General features: G+C 37.2%; 5 protein-coding genes and 1 pseudogene across 7 annotated transcripts; 5 read left to right on the plus strand and 1 right to left on the minus strand.

Moving 5' to 3' along the window:
* The first annotated feature begins 237 nt into the window (after positions 1-237).
* LOC112179712 lies at positions 238-5,026 on the plus strand. Of its 2 annotated transcripts, XM_024318218.2 has the most exons (10): positions 238-463; positions 1,426-1,600; positions 1,765-1,901; positions 2,024-2,068; positions 2,158-2,211; positions 2,507-2,611; positions 2,702-2,905; positions 3,025-3,110; positions 3,294-4,279; positions 4,431-5,026. In XM_024318218.2, exons 2-10 carry the CDS (start codon positions 1,426-1,428, stop codon positions 4,700-4,702), a joined length of 2,064 nt encoding a protein of 687 aa, XP_024173986.1. In that variant the 5' UTR covers positions 238-463; the 3' UTR covers positions 4,703-5,026. The 2 variants fall into 2 exon arrangements, with proteins under 2 accessions (XP_024173986.1, XP_024174051.1); XM_024318283.2 differs by lacking the exons at positions 238-463; positions 1,426-1,600; positions 2,158-2,211 and adding an exon at positions 2,245-2,309 and having other exon boundaries at positions 1,836-1,901.
* Positions 5,027-5,962: 936 nt separating this feature from the next.
* On the plus strand, positions 5,963-6,882 carry LOC112179949 (annotated as a pseudogene).
* A 425-nt stretch (positions 6,883-7,307) lies between these two features.
* LOC112179858 lies at positions 7,308-8,323 on the plus strand. Its single transcript, XM_024318379.2, has one exon. It carries the CDS (start codon positions 7,457-7,459, stop codon positions 8,228-8,230), a length of 774 nt encoding a protein of 257 aa, XP_024174147.1. The 5' UTR covers positions 7,308-7,456; the 3' UTR covers positions 8,231-8,323.
* Positions 8,324-9,112: 789 nt separating this feature from the next.
* On the minus strand, positions 9,113-15,035 carry LOC112180037 (SKP1-like protein 21). 2 transcript variants are annotated; one of them, XM_024318621.2, is made up of 10 exons: positions 14,869-15,035; positions 13,542-13,866; positions 12,167-12,388; positions 11,755-11,946; positions 11,566-11,676; positions 11,298-11,382; positions 10,779-10,879; positions 10,474-10,616; positions 9,923-10,056; positions 9,113-9,625 (listed from the first exon to the last, which is right to left on the minus strand). In XM_024318621.2, exons 2-10 carry the CDS (start codon positions 13,575-13,577, stop codon positions 9,609-9,611), a joined length of 1,041 nt encoding a protein of 346 aa, XP_024174389.1. In that variant the 5' UTR covers positions 13,578-13,866; positions 14,869-15,035; the 3' UTR covers positions 9,113-9,608. The 2 variants fall into 2 exon arrangements, with proteins under 2 accessions (XP_024174389.1, XP_040368336.1); XM_040512402.1 differs by having other exon boundaries at positions 11,298-11,376; positions 14,869-15,034.
* Positions 15,036-15,966: 931 nt separating this feature from the next.
* On the plus strand, positions 15,967-19,250 carry LOC112180314 (short-chain dehydrogenase TIC 32, chloroplastic). The gene is made up of 8 exons (XM_024318874.2): positions 15,967-16,187; positions 16,811-17,042; positions 17,180-17,259; positions 17,609-17,762; positions 17,992-18,070; positions 18,457-18,541; positions 18,665-18,711; positions 18,916-19,250. The coding sequence occupies exons 1-8, from the start codon at positions 16,082-16,084 to the stop codon at positions 19,072-19,074; spliced, it is 942 nt and encodes a 313-aa protein (XP_024174642.1). The 5' UTR covers positions 15,967-16,081; the 3' UTR covers positions 19,075-19,250.
* Positions 19,251-19,622: 372 nt separating this feature from the next.
* Positions 19,623-23,105, plus strand: LOC112180440 (short-chain dehydrogenase TIC 32, chloroplastic). The gene is made up of 8 exons (XM_024319031.2): positions 19,623-19,874; positions 20,518-20,749; positions 20,887-20,966; positions 21,289-21,442; positions 21,691-21,769; positions 22,141-22,225; positions 22,364-22,410; positions 22,617-23,105. The coding sequence occupies exons 1-8, from the start codon at positions 19,769-19,771 to the stop codon at positions 22,773-22,775; spliced, it is 942 nt and encodes a 313-aa protein (XP_024174799.1). The 5' UTR covers positions 19,623-19,768; the 3' UTR covers positions 22,776-23,105.
* The last annotated feature ends 434 nt before the right edge of the window (positions 23,106-23,539 follow it).

Here is a 23,539-nt window from a genome sequence, read left to right on the forward strand (position 1 = left end):
GCAATTGAATTACTTCTGATTGAGTTATATCCGAACCCACTTACGATGGCCGAGATTCTTCATAGTTAGTTCCACATTGCTCCACATTTGCCAAATAATCTGACAAAATGTTACTATTTATCATAATAATGGCTCACTCGATACAAATGTAGCGTTGTTGATGAAATACTATGATATCACATTTCGACACAAATCCGAAAATACATACCCTTCAATAAAGAAAATTTTCCCTTTTTCTTCTTTTCTTTTCTTATTACCCAAGTTCGCCTTTATATTTTGGTTCTCTCTACGAACTCTCTCACTGTCTCTCTCTCTCTTCTTTTCCTTCTTTCGCTCATCACTTCCTCGCATTTTCTCGCCGATTTTCGTTCCCGCCGAACACTCGGAATCTCATTCCCGCCTGCCCCGAATCCCTCAGATCGCCGGCGCCTATCTCTCTCCTCGCTCCGATCCACCTCCTCTGGTACGTACGCCGATTACTCCGTACTCCCTTCTTCTCTACCTGTAAACTTAACACAATCGCATATGTGGATTCTAGATCACGCTCCTTCAAAACCTCCGGCAAGCTTTGCTTTCTCATCTCCGCATGCTCTTTTGATTTTGACATTGCTCTCTGATTTTTTGTTTGATTGTATTGGTTGCTCTGTTTAGATAGCTGGTTCAACCTATGATACAGAAAACAAAGAGGAAATAGGAGAATTTCGGATTAGATATCAGTTTTAGTTGAGCCGTGGAGTCGTGAATGGTTTAGTTTGATTGCGTGTTTGTGCTTTCGAAGTTCGGAGAAATTGTTTTGCATTTTGGTGTTAGATTTTGTAGGAGACCTAACAGACTTTTTATACTGTAGTTTTGATTCGACATTGGTGTGATATATAATGTGGAATTGTTTCTGTGAGGAGGTTATGTAGATACATGGATATTCGTGGTGTAGGTGGAGGCGTTTTAGCTATGGTAGATCTGTATTTTAAGAGATGTTTAGGATGTAGGATTTTGTTGATTATTTACGGTGCGGTCTGGGAGTTTGGATTCCTTTTTTGCATTACTTGATTTCGTAGAACACTTGTGATGTTACTGTGACTGCTTTAGTAATCTGGAGGAGTAATTTTTTTGATACATAAACAACGGTGCATGTTAGGGTTATCTTGATTGGATCTTTATCAGATAAAGATTCATATAGAATAAATAAGGTAATGCAGATGAAAGCTATATGTGATTTCTGTTGCTACATTGGGTCAAGAGATGTTCGTGTCATCTATATTTCATGGTCCACTAAACAGTGATTTAAAATTGGTGCATGTTTTTGCCATACCTCAGTCCATCTCAGATGCATGTTAATTGTCATTAGAAGCCTTTTGTTTTTCGTCTTTGCTTTGTACTCTGCACAAAGGCACGTAGTGATTTTATGATTAAATATGTGCTGTTTAGATGCCAATTGCTAAACTAAAGGCCCCAAACACTGATGCTATGAAATCGGAAGAAGGAAATGACTCCCTTGACACTATCATCAGACAAGTTGCAAAAGAGCCTTCTATTTCTTTCTCGAGGGCCGGTGATAGCCCAGTTCCATGGATTCAACTACTTCATGCCTTAGATCAACAAGGTACCAGCTAATTTTTCTTCTCAAGTTAGAGTTTTTTTTTATAGAAGTGGCAGAGCATTCTGCTGTTATTGCCTTTCCGCCAATGTTACTTACTGAAAGTCTAATAAGCAGGTATTTTGGTTGTAATTTTTTGTTTAAAGACGAAGCTATTTTACTTTTGACAGAGCTTCCAGGTTGGCCCTTGCACTCTCCCATCAAGGTGCAAATGCAAAAGTGTGACAAATGCCCTCGAGAATTTTGTTCACCCATCAACCACAGAAGGCACATTCGCGTGCACCATCGACTGAAAAAGCTTGATAAGGTTTCTTACCATTACACACTATTTATGACATTTCCCACTCAAGGTTTTTTTTGTTTTTTTTAACTGGTGTACTTTACTTTGCTTATTGCAACTTAATGCCTGACATTGTTTGTATCTTATAGGATTCTACCAAAAATAGGGATCTTCTTGGGGCATTTTGGGATAAGGTAAAAACTCTTCATTGCATTCTTGACATGAAGGGTATCTATTTTAAGTATTTGTGCTCACTCCATTCCATCATTTTTACTTTGTCTAGCTCTCCACAGAAGAGGCAAAAGAATCTGTATCGTTCAAGAATGTGAATTTGGAGGTAACTTTTTATGTTTTGTGTTCTTTCCTGTAGGTTTGATGGTATCATAGAGCTATTCTTATGCTTGGGTGGTATACATGCTATTGATATAACACATGGTACTTGTTTTGGCTCTGCATCACTATTTTTTCTCTTAAATTTTTATTAAAGTATCTTATTTTGTTGCAATCAGTTTAAGGAAATAGTAACATTGCAATTTTAATTCAAATTCTTTATCATTCCATGATAGCTTTAATCTTCATCTTATTAAATGTAAGGTTATTACTTCAAGTTTCTAATTTGTTATAGTTTCCAGGAAGTTGCGGGGTCTTCAATCATAAAGGCTTTGACAACACTTGTTCGGAAACCTGGATTCACTTCTCTGCCCCACATTTATTTGAAGGCTGGTTCTGCCCTTCTGGTGAGAGATTACTCTTCTTGTGCATCAACATTTATTGAAATAAATGCCTATCTGCTGGATGTGAAATATCTGGTTTTTTATGTTATGCAGGATATTGTCCAGGCTAGACCTTCCAGGTTTCCAATATCTTCGCAGGAGTTATTCGGTATACTTGATGATGCAAGTGAAAAAACATTCCTATCTGGTACAGCCACATCAATGCAAAGATATATTTTTGACGGGGATGCTGAGAAGGTTGGCCTTGAAACAAAGAATCTAGTTGCTTGTACCAGCTTCTTGGTAGAACAAAAATTGGTACAGTCTTATTTTAACTTTCTCATTTCTTATGAACTCTTTTTCTCACTTTAAGTTTTTTCATGCCACCCTCAAATGATTGGAGACAATGACTTGTTTTTGGTATTTCTATTGCTCAGGTTAAAGCTTGGCATGCTTACAAGGATGCCGAAGCTTTGCGGTTACAAAAGCTACTAGTGGAAGAAGAAGAAGCAGCTCAAAAAAGGTACTCTACAAACAATTCAATTGACTAAGAGCTAGTGTCTTTTCCTTTTAAGTAAGTCAGTTTGTTAGTTCTTAAGTTGAGTGATAATGTGTTTCATGGTTACATTTGGTTTTCTAATGTATATTGGAACTTGTATAGTTACAGCTGCATGTTTGGTTTCTGATTTTTACTTTGATTCTATAGGCAAGCTGATCTCTTGGAAAGAAAGAGGCAGAAGAAGCTTAGGCAGAAAGAACAAAAGGCAAAGGACCAAGAGAAGGTGAACGGTAAAGACAGCATTGATGAACCTCTGGAAGAAACATCGAGTCATTCAACAACCATTGATTCTGACTCACCCATTTCAGACGTTCTAGATCATGCTCACTCATCTGTTGAAGCATTTCAAGACTCAAGCACCAATGAAAATGTGGATCCTGAATTTCAGACTGGAATTGGCTATGGACAAGCTGATGCTGCGAATGGTTCAAATGTGGAACGGCGGACAGTGCAAGGAAATGGTTCTCGGCGTGCGGTTGCTCGATGGCAGGTGTTGCCAAAATCACAGCGGGGTGTGCCTAATGGATTTCATGCAGGTCAGAGTTCTCAAACATCAAAGCTTCCATCCGTGCAAAATCATGGAAGCTACCGGGATTCAAGAGCTGTGTCCAGCAGCAATAAAGTTTGGAGTCGAAAGCCTAAACCACAAAATGATGGGGGGAGTTTGAAAGATGGAGTACAAAAGGATGCAACTGAACCTGATCAAATCAAGAATCATGAGGTCTTGATTGGATCTATATCAGTCACACTTGGAAATTCTTCCCAAGAAAGTAATAATCTGGCTGGCTTTCGTGATGATGGCCTTTTGGAGCAACAAATGCCTAAGAACAACTTTCAGGACAAAATGAATAAACCTGATTCTGTTCAGAGTAGCACAAACCGATCAACAGTAAAACTTTGGAGGCCAGTGAGCCGGAATGGAACAAAGGGGTCTCCTATGCCAGTTGAGAATGGCTGCAGAGAATCTGAAACTGATGTTGCAGCTGAGAAGGGCAACAGTCAGACCATTTCCAATGGAAATTGTCCAAGATCATGTGTCATGGATAGTCATAATGATGGCATTGGTAATGGATCTACACAAGCCGGAAACTTGGGTTTCTCCAGTCGTGCTGCAAAAGATTTTCTTGCACAGAGTGAGTTTGATCCCGTTGTACTGCACTTTTTTTCGTTTTTTTTTCTCTGAAAAGATGTGGCTCTTTTCGAACTTCTTATACACATGCATCCACCCCAACTAATCTAATGGCCCTAAACAGTACTTTAGAATAACAGCTATCTTGTTTGCAGGATGGAAAGAGGCTATAGCCGGAGACCATGTAGAATTGGTTCTTTTCCAAGGTTCTGAACCTCCCAGATGCCCGGACAGTGACAATGAAGTAGCAGCAACTCATTCATTGCGGTTTAGACGCAGCATTCTTGGGAATGCAGAAAACCGGCTGGTTAATGTGGAGGCACTCGAGTCTCCAATTGCCGGAGCTGGTAAAGTCAAGTATAGGTCGAAGAAGCCTGAAAAGGGTGTGAAGATAAAATACATCCCCAAACAGAATACGGTTACCTAGTTATAGAGAGAAACAGAGATTGTTTTTTGGTTATACAATGTGCACAGTTTAGCCAGCGATTATATTCTTAGCAGAGGGTTCCAGTTTTTCCAGTGGTCTTCTGTCAGAAAGTGAAAAAAAGGTTTTGGAAGATAAGTTTCATAGCTCTTTCCTTTTTTCTTTTCTTGTCATAGCAGATTGATTAGTGAGGTTTTCTCTGTTCTTTGCTTATTTGTCAAAAGTTTCTGTAATAAATTTGGTTTTAGCTATTTGAAAGGCCCCCTTTGTTTCTATATTCTTTGTACTAGTGACACAGATTGAATTGAGTCTGTTGCGTTCCTGAAAGGCACTGAATCGTAACAGGTTTCTAGCTACTCTTGTAAATCACAATCTATTCTCTTAAATATGTTCCCCAACATAGCTTCCCGTCGGTAAACCATGATTTAGAAGGGTCTGAGCTCGAAGAACGGATTTTTTTTTTTTAATGAATTTTCTTATTTGTTGTGTTGTGTTAAGATTATAAAAATAATTGGAATGAGATTTTTGAGTTTTGTCTAAGAAGGTGGAAAGACTTTGGTGACAAACTAAGAAGATAAAAATTTTGCTTAAAAGCGTGTAGTTCACAATTACGGGTGAAAACTAAAAAGATTGGAGAAAAAATTGGAAAAATTAATTCGGTCAAGAGTTTTGAGTTTCGTCGGTTCGGTTCAGGAAGTATTTCAAAATCATGCTAAGATTGTGAAAATGATTTAAGGGACTGTGAGGGATAAATGTATGTTAATTATATGTATCAAATATAAAAGCATAAATTATAGTAACTTAAAACTGTGTATTTATTTTCAACCATCAGATTCACTTGTCTGTCACAATTCCTTTAAAACTGTCTCTTAGATGAGTAGGCTGTTTTTGATGACATACTAAGAAAGACGAAATTTTGGTCCAAAAATCGTCGTTTTTAGGTGAGAATTTATCAAGTGGCGAACAACACAGAGAATTTAAAAGTAACAATTCTATAGAAAAGAAAAATTGTATTGCAATGCCACATGCACTGAAACCTTTGTGTCTGCAATTACGTTTCGATAAGCTTAACAACACAATCCCAGAGAAACAAAGATAAGCTCGAGACCTTCGCAGGCGGTTACCTAATACATAAGTGACACCTCAAAGCTCAAACTCCCATCCTATCGCCACTTGTCCTCGCCATGCTCATCTTCCTTATCACTTTGCCACAAATAGTCTGTTATAACTTGACCTAGCTAGCTTCTATCTTTCTCAGCTTTCTCTTCAACAAAACCTAAACTCAAAGAACAAAATGTCGTCCGGTGATGAAGCTAGTGACGTTAACGTGCCGGAAAAAGAGTACGATGAGCTCAAACAAAGCGAGGATCCGGTTACTTCAACCTTCAAGCTCGGCCCCCAAAAGGGCCAAACCCTCAAAACTGTCCACAAATATAATTACATACCCTTTTGGCAGCTCAACTGCCTCATGGTCATGGTAGTCATCTCAGCCAGTGGCTTGGTAGGCCCTGAAGGACTGGCTTTTGTTCTCTTCTCAATAATTTACCTCTTCTTCCTCTAGAAATTCGCTTTCCCAAAGCCGATCCTTCGGAAGAGCCCCCGGTGTTAGACCCCGAAAGCTATCTAGTTCGGCTCGGCCCTCTCTTTGGTGGTTTCATAGGCATTGTGCTCCCCGTTGCGTACATTTTTGAAGGGTTTATAGAGGGAAACAAACAAGCAATCAGGGCGGCAGCGCCGCATGTTTTCCTTCTTGCAAGCCAAGTCTTCATGGATGGAGTGGCTTTCAGTGACAGGTTTTCGAAGCCAATTAGGGTTTTTGTGCCGGTTTTCTATAATGCCAAGAGGATTTTTACCCTTGTGGATTGGGTTAAGAGAGAGTTTTCGAAAGCTGATGGTCAAGAGTATGGTGGATCTGCAAGTGAGAGGAGACTCTTTCTTGGGAGAGTACTCGCTATAGTAAACTTGGTGTTTTGGTCCTATGATCTCTTCTTCTTCTTCTTGTTGCCTGTTTATCTTCCTACAGCTTTCAGGAAATATTATGCTGCAGCAAAAGCAGATTGAAGTTGAGGTTTTGAGTCTGAAGGGATTATCTTTCTGTTCTGTTAATCTACTGGCATGGTTTATGTATCATGTATATCCTTGCCTACCTCATTTTGCTACTATTTTTTTCTGATATCTATGTAGTATTAGGCAACTGTCTTTAGTCGAATTTCTTTAAAAATCTCCTATTAGAGATAAGAGGAGATAGATATAAAATATAGAATCCGGTTTCTCTAAAGTTATGAAAATGTCCCTGTTAATGTTGGTCGTAATGTTGAGACAATTAAACACTTCCATTCAACCCCACTCTCTATCAAAATTTCACCGAATTCCATGGCCTCTAAGTATCTCAGACATGCATGTTTGTCCAATTTCAATGAGGAAAATTAAGAACAAAGGCCTAGAAGAAAGAAAAATAAGCTTAACAAAAGCTTTGACTAGACCAAAAACTGAGGAAAAAACAATGTCCACATGACCCTATTTTCCAACCTTTCACCTTAAATTCCTATAACACAGCCACTTGTCCTCCTTACTCACCTTATGCTCAACCCTATCTGGAATCTTTAGTTTTTCTAATCTCTCATTCCAAGACTTTTTCTTGATTCATTTCCATTTTTCCTTTCAATCTCTTACAACTTCACTACCAAGGAGACCAAACCCTTTAAGCTTCTCACTCCTTTCTCTCGATCTCTCTCACTCTTTCTCACACAACTCACTATGTCAGGTGGAGTTGGTCCAACTGCAGACATTAGCCTTCCCAAAGAACAAGAACATGAGTTCAAAGAACACCATGACCCAATTTCGTCCTCAAAACTCAGCCCTAAAACTTCAAAGAGCCAAACCCCACACACCACCACTAACCGAAAACCAGGTTTGTTCTCCTTCCGGCAGCTCAATGCCCTCGCCGTCATCATTGTCCTCTCAGCCAGTGGCATGGTAAGCCCTCAAGACCTGGCCTTTGTTCTCTTCTCCATTGCCTACATGTACTTCATCTCAAAAGTTGCTTTCCCCATGCAATCTTCCACTAAAGACCCTCCAGTCTTCAGCCCCCAAAACAAGATCCTACGCCTCTATGTCCTCTTGGGTGCCATCATAGGCCTAGTACTCCCCATAGCTTACATCTTCGAGGGCATTTTCGAGGGTGACAAGCAAGGAATCAGCGCAGCCTCGCCACATGTTTTCCTTCTTGCAAGTCAAGTTTTCATGGAAGGGTTGGCTTTCACCGACAGGTTTTCGATCCCAATACGCGTTTTCGTGCCGGTTTTTTACAACTCCAGGAGAATTTTCACCATTGTGGAGTGGCTTACAAGTGAGTTTTCAAAAGGGTATGAAGAGTATGGTGGATCTGCTAAGAGATTATACCTTGGCAGAGTTCTTGCTATTGCTAATATGGCTTTTTGGTGCTTCAATCTTTTTGGGTTCTTATTGCCAGTATATCTACCTAGAGCTTTCAAGAAATATTACTCTACGCATAAGGTGAAAGAATATTGAAATGTTTAAGGCCATACCTTTTTGTTTTTGTTTATCAATCTCAGTCGTGTAAGCAAAGAAATGAATAAAAGATCTTTATAGGATTTGGGTTTTCTTGCTCTTTTTATAGTTAACTTGGTCTTTTCCTTTGTATAGCATGTTGCTTCGTTTGAGCTGTTAGTAGTTTAGTAACAAGAACTTTCTCCTTTAAAAACAAAGAGGGATTTTTTTTTTGGGTCCAAATCATGACTTTTCACCCAAATTGTGAATTATAACTTACGTTTTTATGATTAAAATTGCATGTTCTTATTTTCTAATTAAAATGTTTTCACCACTAAATAATAATTTTTAAATAATTTTCAAACTGACTGAACTCAAAAATCTCTACTCAACTTTTTTCTATGATTTTTCAAAGTTAGAAAAGAAGAAAGATCATTAAAAGAAATCCGTTAAGGTTTTGCATGTTTCAGCATTATCAGGGTACAACCATGGAACCGTTCTATATATGCCAAACCATGTTAAGTCCATTTCTATGCAAATTTTCCTCAAGCTATATAATCTCATCATTAGTAAAACTATACTGTTATTTGCTCAAAGTCGAAAAAGTTTCTTTTTACAGAGGATAATAGGCTGTTCAAATGAAAGCTTAGAGGACAAAACCCAAATAGGTAAAAGGCAAAGTTAAAAGCTCACATCAGACCATACTGTTAATAAAAGTGAAATCTAATACACCCTTTCAAGTTAAGCTTTGATTAGAAGAATGTGAATGGCTGCATCATGATTAGGCCAGGTGAAACTTAAGCTGTGAATATTAATGGTACCACCCCAACCTCAAGTTAAATAGCCTGCTACTCGTTCAACTAGCCTATCCAACTGATTAAAAAGACCAAATCCTGTACAAAGTGAAAGAAAATAACTTGCTTCTCATTCCAATTTCATTACATAAACAGTGTAAACAAAGCACTTACAACTTCTCGTAAGACTTTCTAAAGCCAAATGGGGCCTTTAAACGAAAATGAAAAGGAACATTTGTAAATCGAGCATCATGTCAAGAATGTACAAGAGACGGCCAGTGGTGATGGCTGAAGGTTAAAACATCCACAAAAAGAGAAGAAGCTCAAGAGAATGAGAAATTTATGTGCCTATTGAAGGCTCCAAGTTCTTTTTTCCTTTTGATTTAAACACCTTGTTCTTTCTCTCCTTCAACATACAAAGATGCCCACAGAATGAAAATTGCATTTGGTGATGGAAAAACAAACAAATATACTCACATGCTCTCAACACCAAAAACAGAGATCACTCTTCTAGTTTCTGCAGCAGCAAATCCCGTGGTCACATCTGTTCCAATCGCTCTAGCTGCTTGACATTCCAATTAGGTAATACAGTTATCATAGAACCATTATCTCTGATCCAAACCTGCTACCAACAGCCAATCAGCCACCAAATCTGTCAGCCTAAATACACTTTCACTGGACTCTCTCACTCATAGCAGGATATATTGGGTATACAAACAAGTTGTAATAATGATAAAGATAAGCTTAAAGCCTTAAATCACCAAGAAAGAAGATATGAAATGCCTCAAGAAGTCCCCAATAATATCCTCGAACACAAGGAATGCAAATATTCTTCCAGAAGCTTTGAAAAGAAAATGAAAAATATGCAACAGAGGAAGTAACGTACAGTGGGAAAACAGGAGGGGACGAGGGAACATACTTGTATATCTACGTGCAGAACCATTTCCATTAATATTTATTGGTGTAAGTCTCCTTTCTTGGCCCAAGGATAAAATTTCCTGCATCCTTTCTGGCCAATCTGAATTTAATCTTCGTGCAAAATCCTCCACTTCCCTACATGGAGCAAAATATATGAATAAGCCATTTTGCAATAATCAGCTAATACATATAGATTCTAATGAATAAACATGAGGATATTAATAAGGGCAAAAGAGTGGACTTGAAACAAACAGGTTGGCAAATTCAAGAAACCATATAATTTCATGACAGAGTTCGAGAATTTCTGAATGTCACTATTCTCTGTAGAAGGGAACTTTAGTAAACAAGTACAGGGCTAAGAAGGTAACATGTACATATAAATCCTAGACTAAAGGTATACAAAATTACAGGGTTGACTTAGGAAAGACATACAGTAAGAGATCAATCGAGAATGATTAGGTAGTTTGACATATGCGTTTCACATTTTACTACGACCTTGAAATAATATTTTGATACATTGTTCACAAACTCTATCCGAGGCATTCTTGTTACCTGTCAAGCTGCTCCTTCATGGCAGGATCTAAATCATCATCAACATCACCATCATCAAACTCAATGGCTGTACAATCTTGCAAGTTGCAAGAGCTAGAAGGTCGGGATTCATTGTGGAAAGCAGAAGAAAGAGCTTCTGATTCCTATAAACAGGTAGACACCAACTATTAAGAGCATAAACAAGTGTAGGAAAAAGTAACAAGACGACTTGTGCAAGTATGCACAAACTTTAGTGTGTGTGTGTGAGCGCGCAGGCGTGTCACAGAGAGAGAGAGAGAGAGAGAGAGAGAGAGAGAGGAGCCAACCTTATTATGGTTTCCATTGACATTATTTGAAGAATCTTTTGGCGGATCTTTTCTTCTTCGATTTTTCTTCTTATTCTTATTGGTTTTAACTCCCTTTGAATCTGCAGAGCATATCACGTTATAAGATATGTAGGTATACAAAAGACAACTCTCAATATTACAAGCGAAAGAATAATATGAACTTATTATCAGTGGTATGTGGCTCTGCCGAAACAAGAGAAGTGATCTATGGATTGAAGCATCTACCAAAATCTAAGTAAAGTGTTCTGCCCCCTGTCCTTGAAGCTAGAAGAAAGATGCAAGTCACCTTGTACAAGGTGGTCTTTTGGAAGTAAACTCAATAACTAGCGGCATAAATGTATGAAATTTTACCTACTACTAATAAGTAATAACAGAACTAAACATAATAACAAGTTCATACAGATACGAAAGAAGTTAGAGAAAGCTAAAACTCAAATGTGAAAAAATAAAGGCAAACAATTTACAATCAGGACGATGACCAAAGATTCTGGATCATACCTCCATTTCCACCATTTATAAATGTCAAGAGATCATCGACGGAACGCTGATCAACACGCTCCTCCTCCACCTCAACATTCTGAAACTTGAAAAAAGAATTGACTTTCTGTTAACTCAAGCATATATGTGCAGGCCTAATGCTCGTCCTTCTACATATTTATACTGGACATACTTTGCATACACTTCAAATAATAAATGTTATGAAATATAAAATTACCACATTTAACATATGGTAAAGGCTTCAAACTCTTCAAGAAAAAGTAAGCACCTTCAGTTTCTCTCTCTCTTTCAATTCTTTCCTCTTTCTTGCATATAGACGATTAAGAAGCCGGATACGTGGATCATCGGTTATGTTTCTCAGAGGTTCCAACTTCTCCTCCTGAATTAAACCGTATATAAGTCAAACATCATGGATGCAAGCAATTATATACCAGTGAGTTTAGATGGAAACACATACCTCTGTGAGATCATCAGGTAAATGAAACGTCTCCCGTATCTCTTCAGGAGTTTTTCCTTCAATAATTCGTGCAAGTGCTCGGCTGGTGAGATCAACCAAAGGCTTCAATTGTAGGCTGTCAGCAGCTGATGTCAACTCGCATAACTTCTTTGTATCCATCCGAATAAATTTCTCATCAAAAGTTTTGCGTTCCTACAGATAATAGTGCTATCAACTGAACTTAAATCTTTGGTCATCTTATTAATTCCAACTCCACCATAGAAAGAATATATAATTAGGACCTCCCTTTCCCACCAGTCATTTATGTAGAAAGATTTCTAAAGTATCTGTATCCTTGATTTCCAAATGGGGAATAATATCATGCAAGGAAAAAGCAAAAGAAACTACCAACTGCCAGATTCAGATATTAGACCTTATTAGAGCGACCTGGTACTTGATGAAACCGGCAGTAGTCAAGTATTAACCCCAAAACGGCAGGGTTAACTCGTTGAGGAAGTGATATAGCATAGTTTTTGGACGATCCCATGCCTGTCTGAAGTATTTCTCGACATATCATGGGACAAAACATAGCAACCTCTTCTTCTACTTGTTGTATCGACCCATCAGCAGTTTGTAGCCAGATGTAAGACTTCATCTAGTTGCACAGAATATAAGAAAAATTATGGATGAAATCAAAGAGATAAACACTAATAATGCAAAGTTCGAACTACCACACAACCATTAACCCCCCAATCCCCAATCTGGGGTCTGCCCATGACAACTACATACATGAAACAGCATGACAATCATGTGGTAGCAATAAGAATAAGACATTCTCTAGAACAATTCTGAAAAATGTATATCCAAGCATGCAACAATCTGGTGGAAAGAAGACTTAGACACTAAAATATACTACTGCAGACCAAGCTGAATTGTGGTCAACATGCAGTTCTAAATGCTGTGCTTTTAACTATCATGATGTCATACAAGTAAGCCTCTAATAATGAAGCAAAAATAAACTTAATCAAGATATTTTAAAAATACATACTACAGTACACAAATATTGAAGCCCCTCTACAGGCGAGTTCTTTTACCATTCCTTTAATGTCAGTAGTCAACTATTCTTGTCTCATTTTTATTAAGTCTTTCAAAACCATGTACTCTAATTGTTTCCTTCAGGTCTTCCTTGGATCATTTCTGTTATTCAGTCGTTGTGAGTACTGTCTAAATTAGGGTGCCTAAGTCCCACTGTATCTGGCTATTTGCAGCTGAAGGAGACAACTTTCAAAAAATATTCCAGCAACTACGATCTTTCACTTGAATATACCGTGAAGCCACTTAATCATTCATTCAGCACTCTTAACTACTGTCTTAAACGTAATTTCTATGTTGCTTTTATCACCACAACTAAGCCCTTTAATACTTTAACTTTTTCACAATATGCCCCTACCATAAACCTCTCTCCCCCAAAAACCACACTTCACTATTGACAAGAGATTACTGAAAGAGTTTAATCATTCATTCAGCACTCTTAACTACTGTCTTAAACGTAATTTCTATGTTGCTTTTATCACCACAACTAAGCCCTTTAATACTTTAACTTTTTCACAATATGCCCCTACGATAAACCTCTCTCCCCCAAAAACCACACTTCACTATTGACAAGAGATTACTGAAAGAGTTCATCAAAGTGACAAAGGGCAGTTAAAGATACACAGGATGCTGAAAACAAAAAATAAAAGCACACGTATTGGATTGTCCACAACACAAAAAACCACTTATAATTTATTCCAAATGAAATAACATACCTCAGGTTTGACCACCGCCATGACAGCTTCTGACATTTAACAGTGATACTGCAACTAAACTTCAGGATATGTGAAACGCCAACAAGTTTGCACCTCAAATTCCAAAAATGATGAAGTTACAAGGAAAATGCAGCCTTTTCCTTATTCAAAAGCTTAACTTTGTTAAGCAAGTACACACTGTTTATCAGTGCTTCCCAAAATGACGCGATCTTGAATCCCAATAAAATGTGTATTAGCATTCTTATCCAGAGGACTTTCTCAATTCTTTTTCCCGTATTTTAAGCTACAGCACAGCAAGAGGCGGGAGCAACAGGAGTTGATATGCCTGAAATATTAAGATGAAAGTTTTCATTATGTTAAACTTAATATAATATTGATCATTGAAACAACAAAAGGACAATGTTTTATGAAACAAACTTCAATGAAGTTTTGCAATATCTTTGATTGCCTAAATACAAAATACATAAGAAAATAAAATATTATGAAAGCTGCTTCTTTATCTAAGTGGAGCTCCCACTTCCCCCAGACAGTATATTCCAACCGATTTAGTTTTCACATATCCTATCACTCCATTCCCGTATTATTGACACATATAAGTTACTCCACCTAGGGAGATACAATGCTGATTTGAGAAAAACCAAATTTGAAACGTTCAGAACAACCTCCATTGTTAATACCAGACAAATATGCAAACAAACTACTATTTGACCAGAACATGCAATGAAACCAAAGAACCATAGCTGCAAATTGTATCCGAGTCCAACAAAAAATTGAACGCAGAGCGAGACAACTTTACATTGATAGCCAATTTATACACAATCCTAATAACAAAATAACAAACTGGGCACCTCAGTTTGTTCATTCTCCATGACCCGGCAAAAAGACAAATAATAAGTGCAATTCAACCACAATTGATTTAGTCATTCAGCAAAAGAACAAAAAACACTTAATTCAGCTGGACCCTATATCAACAAGGATAAGATTTTTTTTTCTCAATTCCAAATTCCCTTAACGCTGCTCTTCATTATTTCCAGGAACTCAAAACCCTGGATTTCAATGACACATGTAAACAGGACTCATACTCCACCATCCCAAATGGTTTCAGAAATCAAAAACCATAACCCAAAAAAAAAAAAAACAGACTCTTAATCAATGAAAGATTCCACCTTTCACAACCAAAATAACTTGTTATCACCGAAATTTCATCCAAATCAAAAACAGAACCAGTCCCATTAACACCACTCTAATCAAATCAATCAATTCGATTCGAGAAAGGCTTGATTGAGATGGTGGGTATGTAAATTGGAGACAGAGCAGTGTGGCTTACCTTGATTGCGACCAAAAATGCAGGGAAATTTGAATTGGTTAGGGTTAAAAATTGGGGGTGGATTGATTACTGGAAGAGAGTTTTCTAGGGTTTCTGAAATGGTGTTTCTGTTTTGTGTCCCTGTGTTTTTGCTCTGTTTGTCTATCACGATTTGAAGCCTGTGTTCGGCACGTGACTCTATCAGAGAAGATGAACCTGAACGAGGCTCCCCCGCACGTGCCGGTGGTTAGGGTTCCGACTTGACCCGCAATGGAGGAACGGGCCGGGTTGTTAGATTGGCCTTGGTTTATGTGGCAGTGGTAAGTTGCGCTGTGATGAGTAACAGATTGTGACCCCACTTTTTTATTTTTTTATGTTAAGATGATGTGGAACTTTTTTTTTTTTTTTTCTTTTATTAATTTAATGTGGAACTTAATTAAAATAAAAATGATAGAAGTAACACAGTAATGTTGTGCGAATATAGTTGATTCTTTGGTCTACTAACATAAATCTCTCATTTGTAGGTCGTGAGACTAGTTGTAATTATCAATTGTTGATGTAAATTAACAAAAGAATATAATTGATTCTTGGGTGATGTCCCTCGGACTACAAATGTATACTTTGGTGGTTGTAATGGGAGTGATTATGTAGCAATGTAGATGTTCTTTAGTTACAGTTTAATTTTATTGGGTAGGTCTTAAAAATTTAAAATAATTAAGCATTAAAACTACTTCAATGAGTCATTATCGCACAATGAATCATTATCAGCGAAGCGAGAGCAACCAAAGTTAAAATAGGTCTGATATTTCAAAAGATGAGAATGATGGCGTGCTTCCAATTCCCAGCATGACATCCTTTAGTGGGAGTATGGTCAATAACGTACATATGAATGTTTTTCTTTTTTTCTTTTTTTGATCAAATATACATATGAATGTTGAGAGTTCTTCTAAAGTGGTGCTAGACTGATAGGTAAATACGAGAAGACAAATACATAATTGTCATGTCATTAAGGGATCAATAAATGTCATTAAGGGAGCAATTATTCATAGTTTGTGACCGTGTGCTACTCCCAGTTGTGCACGCGTGTTTTCACCATGAACCACACTTTAGCCGGACGGCGCCCACCTTATTACGTGCTTTTTCTATCAAGTTGTGCTTGGTTACTCTTATAACACTTCACGATTGTGACTTTGAGACTCGACAATTCCCAGTTGTTAATTGTGAACGATAAAGAATGTGGTTCTTTAGAAGAAAAGGCCCATCTGGGTTCTCATCATCTTCCACAGCGGAAGAAGTTACTCAAGGGATTGATGCCACTGGTCTCACTGCCATTGTTACAGGCTAGTAACCAAAACCCATTTGCGTTTTCTCTTCTTTAAATTCATAACAGAGATTTTACTCGACTGTGGATTCTGTTATTCCTGCAGTATGTATCCACCTTATCTTGATAAGATTTTACCTTTAGGAAACATATTAAGTCCCTGTTTTTCAGTACTTCTTATGTGGATGATGGAATTGTCTTCAGTTTATTCTTTGTTTTAGTAAAATGAAGAGTTATGCACAGAAGCAATGATCTGGCTAGTTGGTGTTCTCGAATTTTCGTTTTTGCATGAATTGTTTTGCTGGTTTGATATTGTTTTGACTACATCTATATTACTCGTACTCTTTGTATCAAAGTTTAACCTTTTTGATCAATCAATGCATAAAGTAATGCTAGTTCAGGTAGTGAAACTTCGGCTATGTTCTACATCAATGCTTTTACTTAGGATCTGCTCTGGTTTCTTTCAGATATAAAGTTGGTATTTGTAGATAAAAAGATAGCATATAGTATTACTGCTGGATTTGTTTTGCCTTTTATTGAGAAATGACAAATTCATATTAGTAAATAAGGATGCTCAGACCTTGCAGTTCTTACAAGGTCTTACGGGAATATTTTCTTTGGCTCCTGATGTTGTATTGACAGGAGCATCTAGTGGCATTGGCACTGAAACTACGCGTGTTCTTGCACTGCGTGGTGCCCATGTGATCATGGGAGTGAGGAATATGGCTGCGGGTAAAGATGTGAAAGATGCGATAGTTAAGGAAATCCCCACTGCCAAAATTGATGCCATGGAGTTGGATCTTAGTTCATTGTCATCTGTCAGGAAATTTGCATCAGATTTCAAATCCGCTGGTCGTCCTCTAAACATCTTAATGTAAGAAATGGTAGAAGTTCTTTCACATTGTGTCTTCTAAGTTCCCAGGATTGTCATAGATTTCCAGAACTCTGCTTTTCTTAAGCAGGCATAGTTCAAAACATTAACCTGTGGTAATTTTGCTTTGTTGTTATAAGTAACAATGCAGGAATTATGGCGACCCCATTCTTGCTTTCCAAAGATAAGATTGAACTTCAGTTTGCCACAAACCATATAGGTATGCTGCATTTGGTTTGACCATAAAACTGACTTTATGCAGATATTCTTAGTTTTAAGCTTTCAATACACTGAGTAATCTTTTAATTTTATTGTATAGCTAATCCTGTTTCAAAACTATCAGCTGTCAGAGCGTGCATCAATAAATTTACATAAGTTCAATGGTTGATAGTTCTTTGATTGTGGAGGCATAAATTACCTGTTCTCACTTCAGAAAGAAACAACCAAACTTTGTTACTGTATAAGTGCAGACAACGTACTCAGGGGGACTTGCATAAATTGTTATTCAGATGCTTACGGTAACTAGTGTCTGGGACTAATTGTTTTAAATTCTTTTTCCTCGTCTGCAGGTCATTTTCTGTTGACAAATCTTTTGTTGGATACTATGAAAAAGACTGCACGTTCAAGTAGCAAAGAAGGGAGAATTGTAAATGTATCCTCTGAAGCTCACCGGTTTGCATATCGTGAAGGAATCCGTTTTGATAGAATCAACGACCCATCAGGGTAATGACAGAAGTCCAGAACCCTTGTTTTTGAGATTTTAATATATATGTTAGCATGTCGGATGTACATTGAATTTTTATTCAAATCAGAGGAAGGAGATTGTTGAAAAAAGAAAATTGCATTTTAAATTTTGATGCCATATCAAGTACTTGTGCAAAACTTAGTTGAGTAGCATATTGATAGCATGCTTTAAATATCTTTGATCTGAGTTTGTCCTGGCTATCCACAGGTACAGCAGTTGGCCTGCATATGGTCAATCAAAGCTAGCTAACATTTTGCATGCCAAAGAACTTTCAAAACAAATAAAGGTATATATCTTCTTTTAGGACCCAGATAAACTGAATTAGACAATGGGGGTCTTAAGATCCCAATGAAAACTTTTAGGCAACTGTATAAACTTTATACACCTTGTTCATGAGATGCTATGCTATCCTCCGTACGTTATACTGTACTTTTCGAAAAGTTGAGGTTTAGAAGCAGAAGATTTTTTTGTTACTTATCTTGAGAGGGTGTGTATCTACAGCCCCTCAGCAGAAATCACGAGTCATGCCAATACTAGGTTACGTATGTCGATACATTTTAATTCATTCGTATACATCATCAAATAGAAGCACATGTACGTTTTCTCTTTCCTTTTGTTTATGGTCTCCATGATGTGCCAAGTGAAACCTGTCTATAATTGTTGCATCAACAGGAAGATGGGGCAAATATAACTGCAAATGCACTTCACCCTGGTGCAATTCTCACCAATCTTTTCCGTCATAACATTTTTATCAATGGTAATCATATCAATTCTCGCAAATATAATTGAATTTTACCTATAAAAGCTACTTCAATCCTTTTTTTTTTCTTTACGTGCTTGCTCAGATATTTATAGACTTTGGTTTTCTGGATTGATGCAGGGCTTGTTAATGTGCTCGGTAGAGTTGTGCTTAAAAATGTTCAGCAGGTAATTGCATCTTGTTTAACCTGTAGAGCAAATCAAGATCGAACTTGTTACACTTTCATTGATGTAGTTAGCAGAAGACATTTATGTGAGTTTAGCTGTTCAAAATGCCTGGATTTGAAATACTGAGGGAAAAAATGCTGCTTCAACCTCTCTCTATATCAATCATCTACCGAGTTTGATTGTTTATAACTGCGATGATTATAGGGAGCAGCAACAACTTGCTATGTGGCACTGCATCCGCAAGCTAAAGGGGTGAGCGGTGAATATTTTTCAGACAGTAATATTTCCAAGCCAAGACCTCAAGCTGAAGATGAGTTGTTGGCAAAGAAGCTCTGGGATTTCAGCAAGGATTTGACTAAATGATGTTTCGTTTACCTATCACTGTAAATCGTAAGGAAGATGGTACATTATAATCTTCAGCAAATGTTTGAACATTAAAACAGCTTCGAACATTAAATGTAGGTATTTCTGTACAACAAACTATGAAAGATCGCACAATGAGCCATTATCGGCGAAGCAAGAGTAACCAAAGTTAAATATATAGGTCCAATATTTCAAAAGATCCTCATGATGACTTGCTTCCAAGTCCTACAACACTTGCTCATGATGACGTGCTTCCAAGTCCTACCACACTTGCATAAATGATTTCGTCTTTGCTCAAACAACATAACACCCTTTAGTGGGAGTATAGTCAATAACTCATTTACAGATAATGTTGCATGTTGTTCTGAAGTTATGAATAGATAAACACGACTACAGAAGTAGGTGAGTAAGAATGATCTGTATAATCCACATTTATTGGTGAAAAGTATATTAGTCATGTCATTAAGACTTTAAGAGCATGAAACTATAACTCCCAAACGACTGAAACGAGCACGCGTGTTTTCACCATCAACCACTTAAAGCCAGAGATCTTGCCCACCTTGTGTACTTCTTTCTATTAGTAAGTGATTTGCTACTCTTATAACATTTCACAAGTCACAGCTGTGACTAGAGACTCAATATTTCCCAGTAGTGATTGTGAAGAGTGAGAGAAAGAGAGTCTTGGAGACAGAGCATGTGGTTCTTTAGAAGTATAGGCCCATCTGGGTTCTCATCATCTTCCACAGCAGAAGAAGCTACTCAAGGGATTGATGCTACTGGTCTCACTGCCATTGTTACAGGCTAGCAACCAGAACCCATTTGCATTTTCTCTTCGATCTTCATCCATAACAGAGATTTTACTCAACTGTGGATTCTGTTATTTGTGCAGCATGTATATTAATATCTTGATAAGATTTTACCTTAGGAAACACATCATGTTTGAGTCCCCATCTTTTAGTAATTCTTATATGGATGAGGATTTGTCTTCAGTTTATTCTTTGTTTAGTAACATGAGAGTTATGCACAAAAGCAATGATCTGGCCACTTGGTGTTCTCGAATTCTCGTTTTCTTATGAATAATTTTTTGCTGGTTTGATATTGTTTTGACTACTTTTGACGTGATTGTACTGTTTCGTATTCCATATTACTCCTACTCTTTGTATCAAAGTTTAAACTTTTTGATCAGTCAATGCATAAAGTAATGCTGGTTCAGGTTGAAACTTTGGCTTTGTCCTACATCAATGCTTTTACTCAGTCTGCTCTGGTTTCTTTCAGATCAATAGTTGGTATTTGTGCATTCAAATATTAATACTGCTGGATTTGTTTGCCTATCTATTGAGAAACGACAATTTTCATGTTAGTAAATAAGGATGAACAGATCTTGTAGTTCTTACATGGTCTTATGGGAATCTTTTGTTTTTGCTCTGGATGTTGTCATTATAGGAGCATCTAGTGGCATTGGCACTGAAACTACGCGTGTTCTTGCACTGCGTGGTGCCCATGTGATTATGGGAGTGAGGAATATGGCTGCGGGTAAAGATGTGAAAGAAGCGATAGTTAAGGAAATCCCCACTGCCAAAATTGATGCCATGGAGTTGGATCTCAGTTCATTGTCATCTGTGAGGAAATTCGCATCAGATTACAAATCTGCTGGTCATCCTCTAAACATCTTAATGTAAGAAATGGTTGAAGTTCTTTCACATTTTTGTCTTCTAATTGCAGGATTGTCATAGATTTTCAGATTTCTGCTCTCTTTTAAGCAGGCATATTTCAGAATATTAACCTTTGGTAATTTTGCTTCGTTATTATAAGTAACAATGCAGGAATTATGGCAACCCCATTCTTGCTTTCCAAAGATAAGATTGAACTTCAGTTTGCCACAAACCACATAGGTATGCTGCATTTTGTTTGACCACAAAACTGACATTATGCAAGTATTCTTACTTTTAAGCTTCCTAATACACTGAATAATCTTTTAATATTATTGTGTAGCTAATCTTGTTCCAAAACTATCAGCTGTTGATAGTTCTTTTATTGTGGAGGCATAACTTGCCTGTTCCCACTTCAGAAACAACCAAACTTTGTTACCCTTTAAGTGCAGACAACTTAGGGGGACTTGCATAAATTGTTATCAGATGCATAGGGTAACTAGGACTACATCTACATGTGTGTGTGTGTGTGTGTGTGTTTTTATTTCTTTGTCCTCATCTGCAGGTCATTTTCTATTGACAAATCTTTTGTTGGATACTATGAAAAAGACTGCACGTGCAAGTAGCAAAGAAGGGAGAATTGTAAATGTATCCTCTGAAGCTCACCGGTTTCCATATCATGGAGGAATCCGTTTTGATAAAATCAACGACCCATCGGGGTAATTACAGAAGTCCAGAAACCTTGCTTTTGAGATTTCAATATATATGTTAGCATGTTGGTTATACATTGAATTTTTATTCAAATTGGAGGTAGGAGATAGTTGAAAAAAGAAAATTGAATTTTAAATTTTGATGCCATATGATCAGTACTTGTGCAAAACTTAGTTGAGTAGCATATTGATAGCATATGATAAAAGGAGAGCTTTAAATATCTTTGGGGGTCTGAGTTTGTACTGGCTATTCACAGGTACAGCAGGTGGGCTGCATATGGTCAATCAAAGCTAGCTAACATTTTGCATGCCAAAGAACTTTCAAAACAATTGAAGGTATATATATCTTCTTTCAGGACCCAGATAAACTGAATTAGATTTAGATCCTAATAAAAACTTTACGGCAACTGTTTAAACCTAATACACCTTGCTCATGAGATGCTATGCTATTCTCTGTTATTCTGTACTTTTCGAAAAGTTGAGGTTTAGAAGCCGAAGCATTTTTATTACTTATCTTGAGAGGCTGTGTATCTGCAGCTCCCCCAGCAGAAATCACGAGTCAATACTAGCTTGAATATGTTGATTCATTTTTATTCATTCGTATACATCATCACATAGAAGCATATACACCTTTTCTCTTTCCTTTTGTTTTTGGTATCCATGATCTGCTATGTGAAACCTGTCGTTTATAATTGTTGCTTCAACAGGAAGAGGGGGCAAATATAACTGCAAATGCACTTCACCCTGGTGTAATTCTCACCAATCTTTTCCGTCATAGCAATGTTTTAAATGGTAATCATGTCAATTCTCGCAAATGTAAATGAATTTTACCCATAAAAGCATCAACTTTATTGAGTTCAATCTCTTTTCTTTTTTTCATTACGTGCTTGCTCAGATATTTATAGATTTTGGTTTTCTGGATTGGTGCAGGGCTTGTTAATGTGCTCGGTAAAGTTGTGCTTAAAAATGTTCAGCAGGTAATTGCATCTTGTTTAACTTGTAGAGCAAATTAAGATCGAACTTATGTTTACACTTTCATTGATGTAGTTAGCAGAAGACATTTATGTGAGTTTAGCTATTCAAAATGCCTGGATTGGAAATACTATAGAAAAACGTGCTGCTTCAACTCTCTCTATATCAATCATATACTGAATTTGATTGTTTATAACTGTGATGATTATAGGGAGCAGCAACAACTTGCTATGTGGCATTGCATCCACAAGCTGAAGGGGTGAGCGGTGAATATTTTTCAGACAGTAATATTTCCAAGCCAACATCCCAAGCTGAAGACGAGTTGTTGGCAAAGAAACTCTGGGATTTCAGCAAGGATTTGACTGAATGATGTTCCTTTGCCTATCACAGTAAATCACAAGGAAGAAGACATTGTAATCTTCAGCAAATGTTTATTTTTCTGCATATCAGCTCTCCTCAAATGCTCGTATTGAAAAAGATGCCAGAATGCCTGGTCCTTGGGAATTCTGATATTATGATATAAATCTGTTAGATGTCTTGAGAACAAGACATTGTATTAAGCTGGACATAGACATATATATGTTACTGGTATGGAATTCAATTATCAAATTGAGGTTGCAGACTTAATTAAATCATGTTAGTCCACCTCATTAATCTGTTTTGATTTCAAATTGAAATGAGTACAGTTATTAGGATAAATCTGATTAGGACAAGTTTGAAATTGCAGTTGAAATGGCATGACAGTTTCTTGATGGAAGAAACTGCCATGCATGGTTAAACTCTATATAATCAGGTTTTGGTCCCTGCTGATACACGTTCTTTTTCTCATTCATGAAATAGTCCCATCTACTTGTAGAGAATCATAAAGGTGTAATCAGGAGAAGATCAAAATGAACGAATCAAGTTCTTCAAGTAAGTATGCAGTTCTTCTAGTTTTAATATTAACTGGAATTCTGGGATTGATGATGCTGTATGAATCCTTGCTCTATTTGCACAGAAATATCTATCTACATGTATTCATTTTGGATATAGATTTGTATTTACTTTCATGTACAGTTCTAACAATTGGTATCAGAGCATTCAGACTTATATCTATATGTATGCGTTCAAATTTAAACGATATATATTGAAACC

Source organism: Rosa chinensis, chromosome 1 (genome assembly GCF_002994745.2).
Source record: "Rosa chinensis cultivar Old Blush chromosome 1, RchiOBHm-V2, whole genome shotgun sequence".
NCBI lineage: Eukaryota > Viridiplantae > Streptophyta > Magnoliopsida > Rosales > Rosaceae > Rosa > Rosa chinensis.

What these genes read in the sequence shown, in the direction of transcription:
- LOC112179712 (XM_024318218.2), top strand. Translation starts at nt 1,426, where the DNA reads ATGCCAATTGCTAAACTAAAGGCCCCAAACACTGATGCTATGAAATCG. An exon ending in TCATGCCTTAGATCAACAAG is followed by an intron (nt 1,601 to 1,764) that starts GTACCAGCTAAT and finishes TACTTTTGACAG; the next exon opens with AGCTTCCAGGTTGGCCCTTG. An exon ending in AAAAGATTTTCTTGCACAGA is followed by an intron (nt 4,280 to 4,430) that starts GTGAGTTTGATC and finishes TCTTGTTTGCAG; the next exon opens with GATGGAAAGAGGCTATAGCC.
- LOC112179858 (XM_024318379.2), top strand. Translation starts at nt 7,457, where the DNA reads ATGTCAGGTGGAGTTGGTCCAACTGCAGACATTAGCCTTCCCAAAGAA.
- LOC112180037 (XM_024318621.2), bottom strand. Translation starts at nt 13,577, where the DNA reads ATGTCAGAAGCTGTCATGGCGGTGGTCAAACCTGAG. An exon ending in TACCAGGTCGCTCTAATAAG is followed by an intron (nt 11,947 to 12,166) that starts GTCTAATATCTG and finishes TATTATCTGTAG; the next exon opens with GAACGCAAAACTTTTGATGA. An exon ending in TATAAATGGTGGAAATGGAG is followed by an intron (nt 10,880 to 11,297) that starts GTATGATCCAGA and finishes TATGCTCTGCAG; the next exon opens with ATTCAAAGGGAGTTAAAACC.
- LOC112180314 (XM_024318874.2), top strand. Translation starts at nt 16,082, where the DNA reads ATGTGGTTCTTTAGAAGAAAAGGCCCATCTGGGTTCTCATCATCTTCC. An exon ending in GTTTGCCACAAACCATATAG is followed by an intron (nt 17,260 to 17,608) that starts GTATGCTGCATT and finishes CCTCGTCTGCAG; the next exon opens with GTCATTTTCTGTTGACAAAT. An exon ending in AACTTTCAAAACAAATAAAG is followed by an intron (nt 18,071 to 18,456) that starts GTATATATCTTC and finishes TTGCATCAACAG; the next exon opens with GAAGATGGGGCAAATATAAC.
- LOC112180440 (XM_024319031.2), top strand. Translation starts at nt 19,769, where the DNA reads ATGTGGTTCTTTAGAAGTATAGGCCCATCTGGGTTCTCATCATCTTCC. An exon ending in TCTCACTGCCATTGTTACAG is followed by an intron (nt 19,875 to 20,517) that starts GCTAGCAACCAG and finishes TTGTCATTATAG; the next exon opens with GAGCATCTAGTGGCATTGGC. An exon ending in CATCCTCTAAACATCTTAAT is followed by an intron (nt 20,750 to 20,886) that starts GTAAGAAATGGT and finishes CGTTATTATAAG; the next exon opens with TAACAATGCAGGAATTATGG.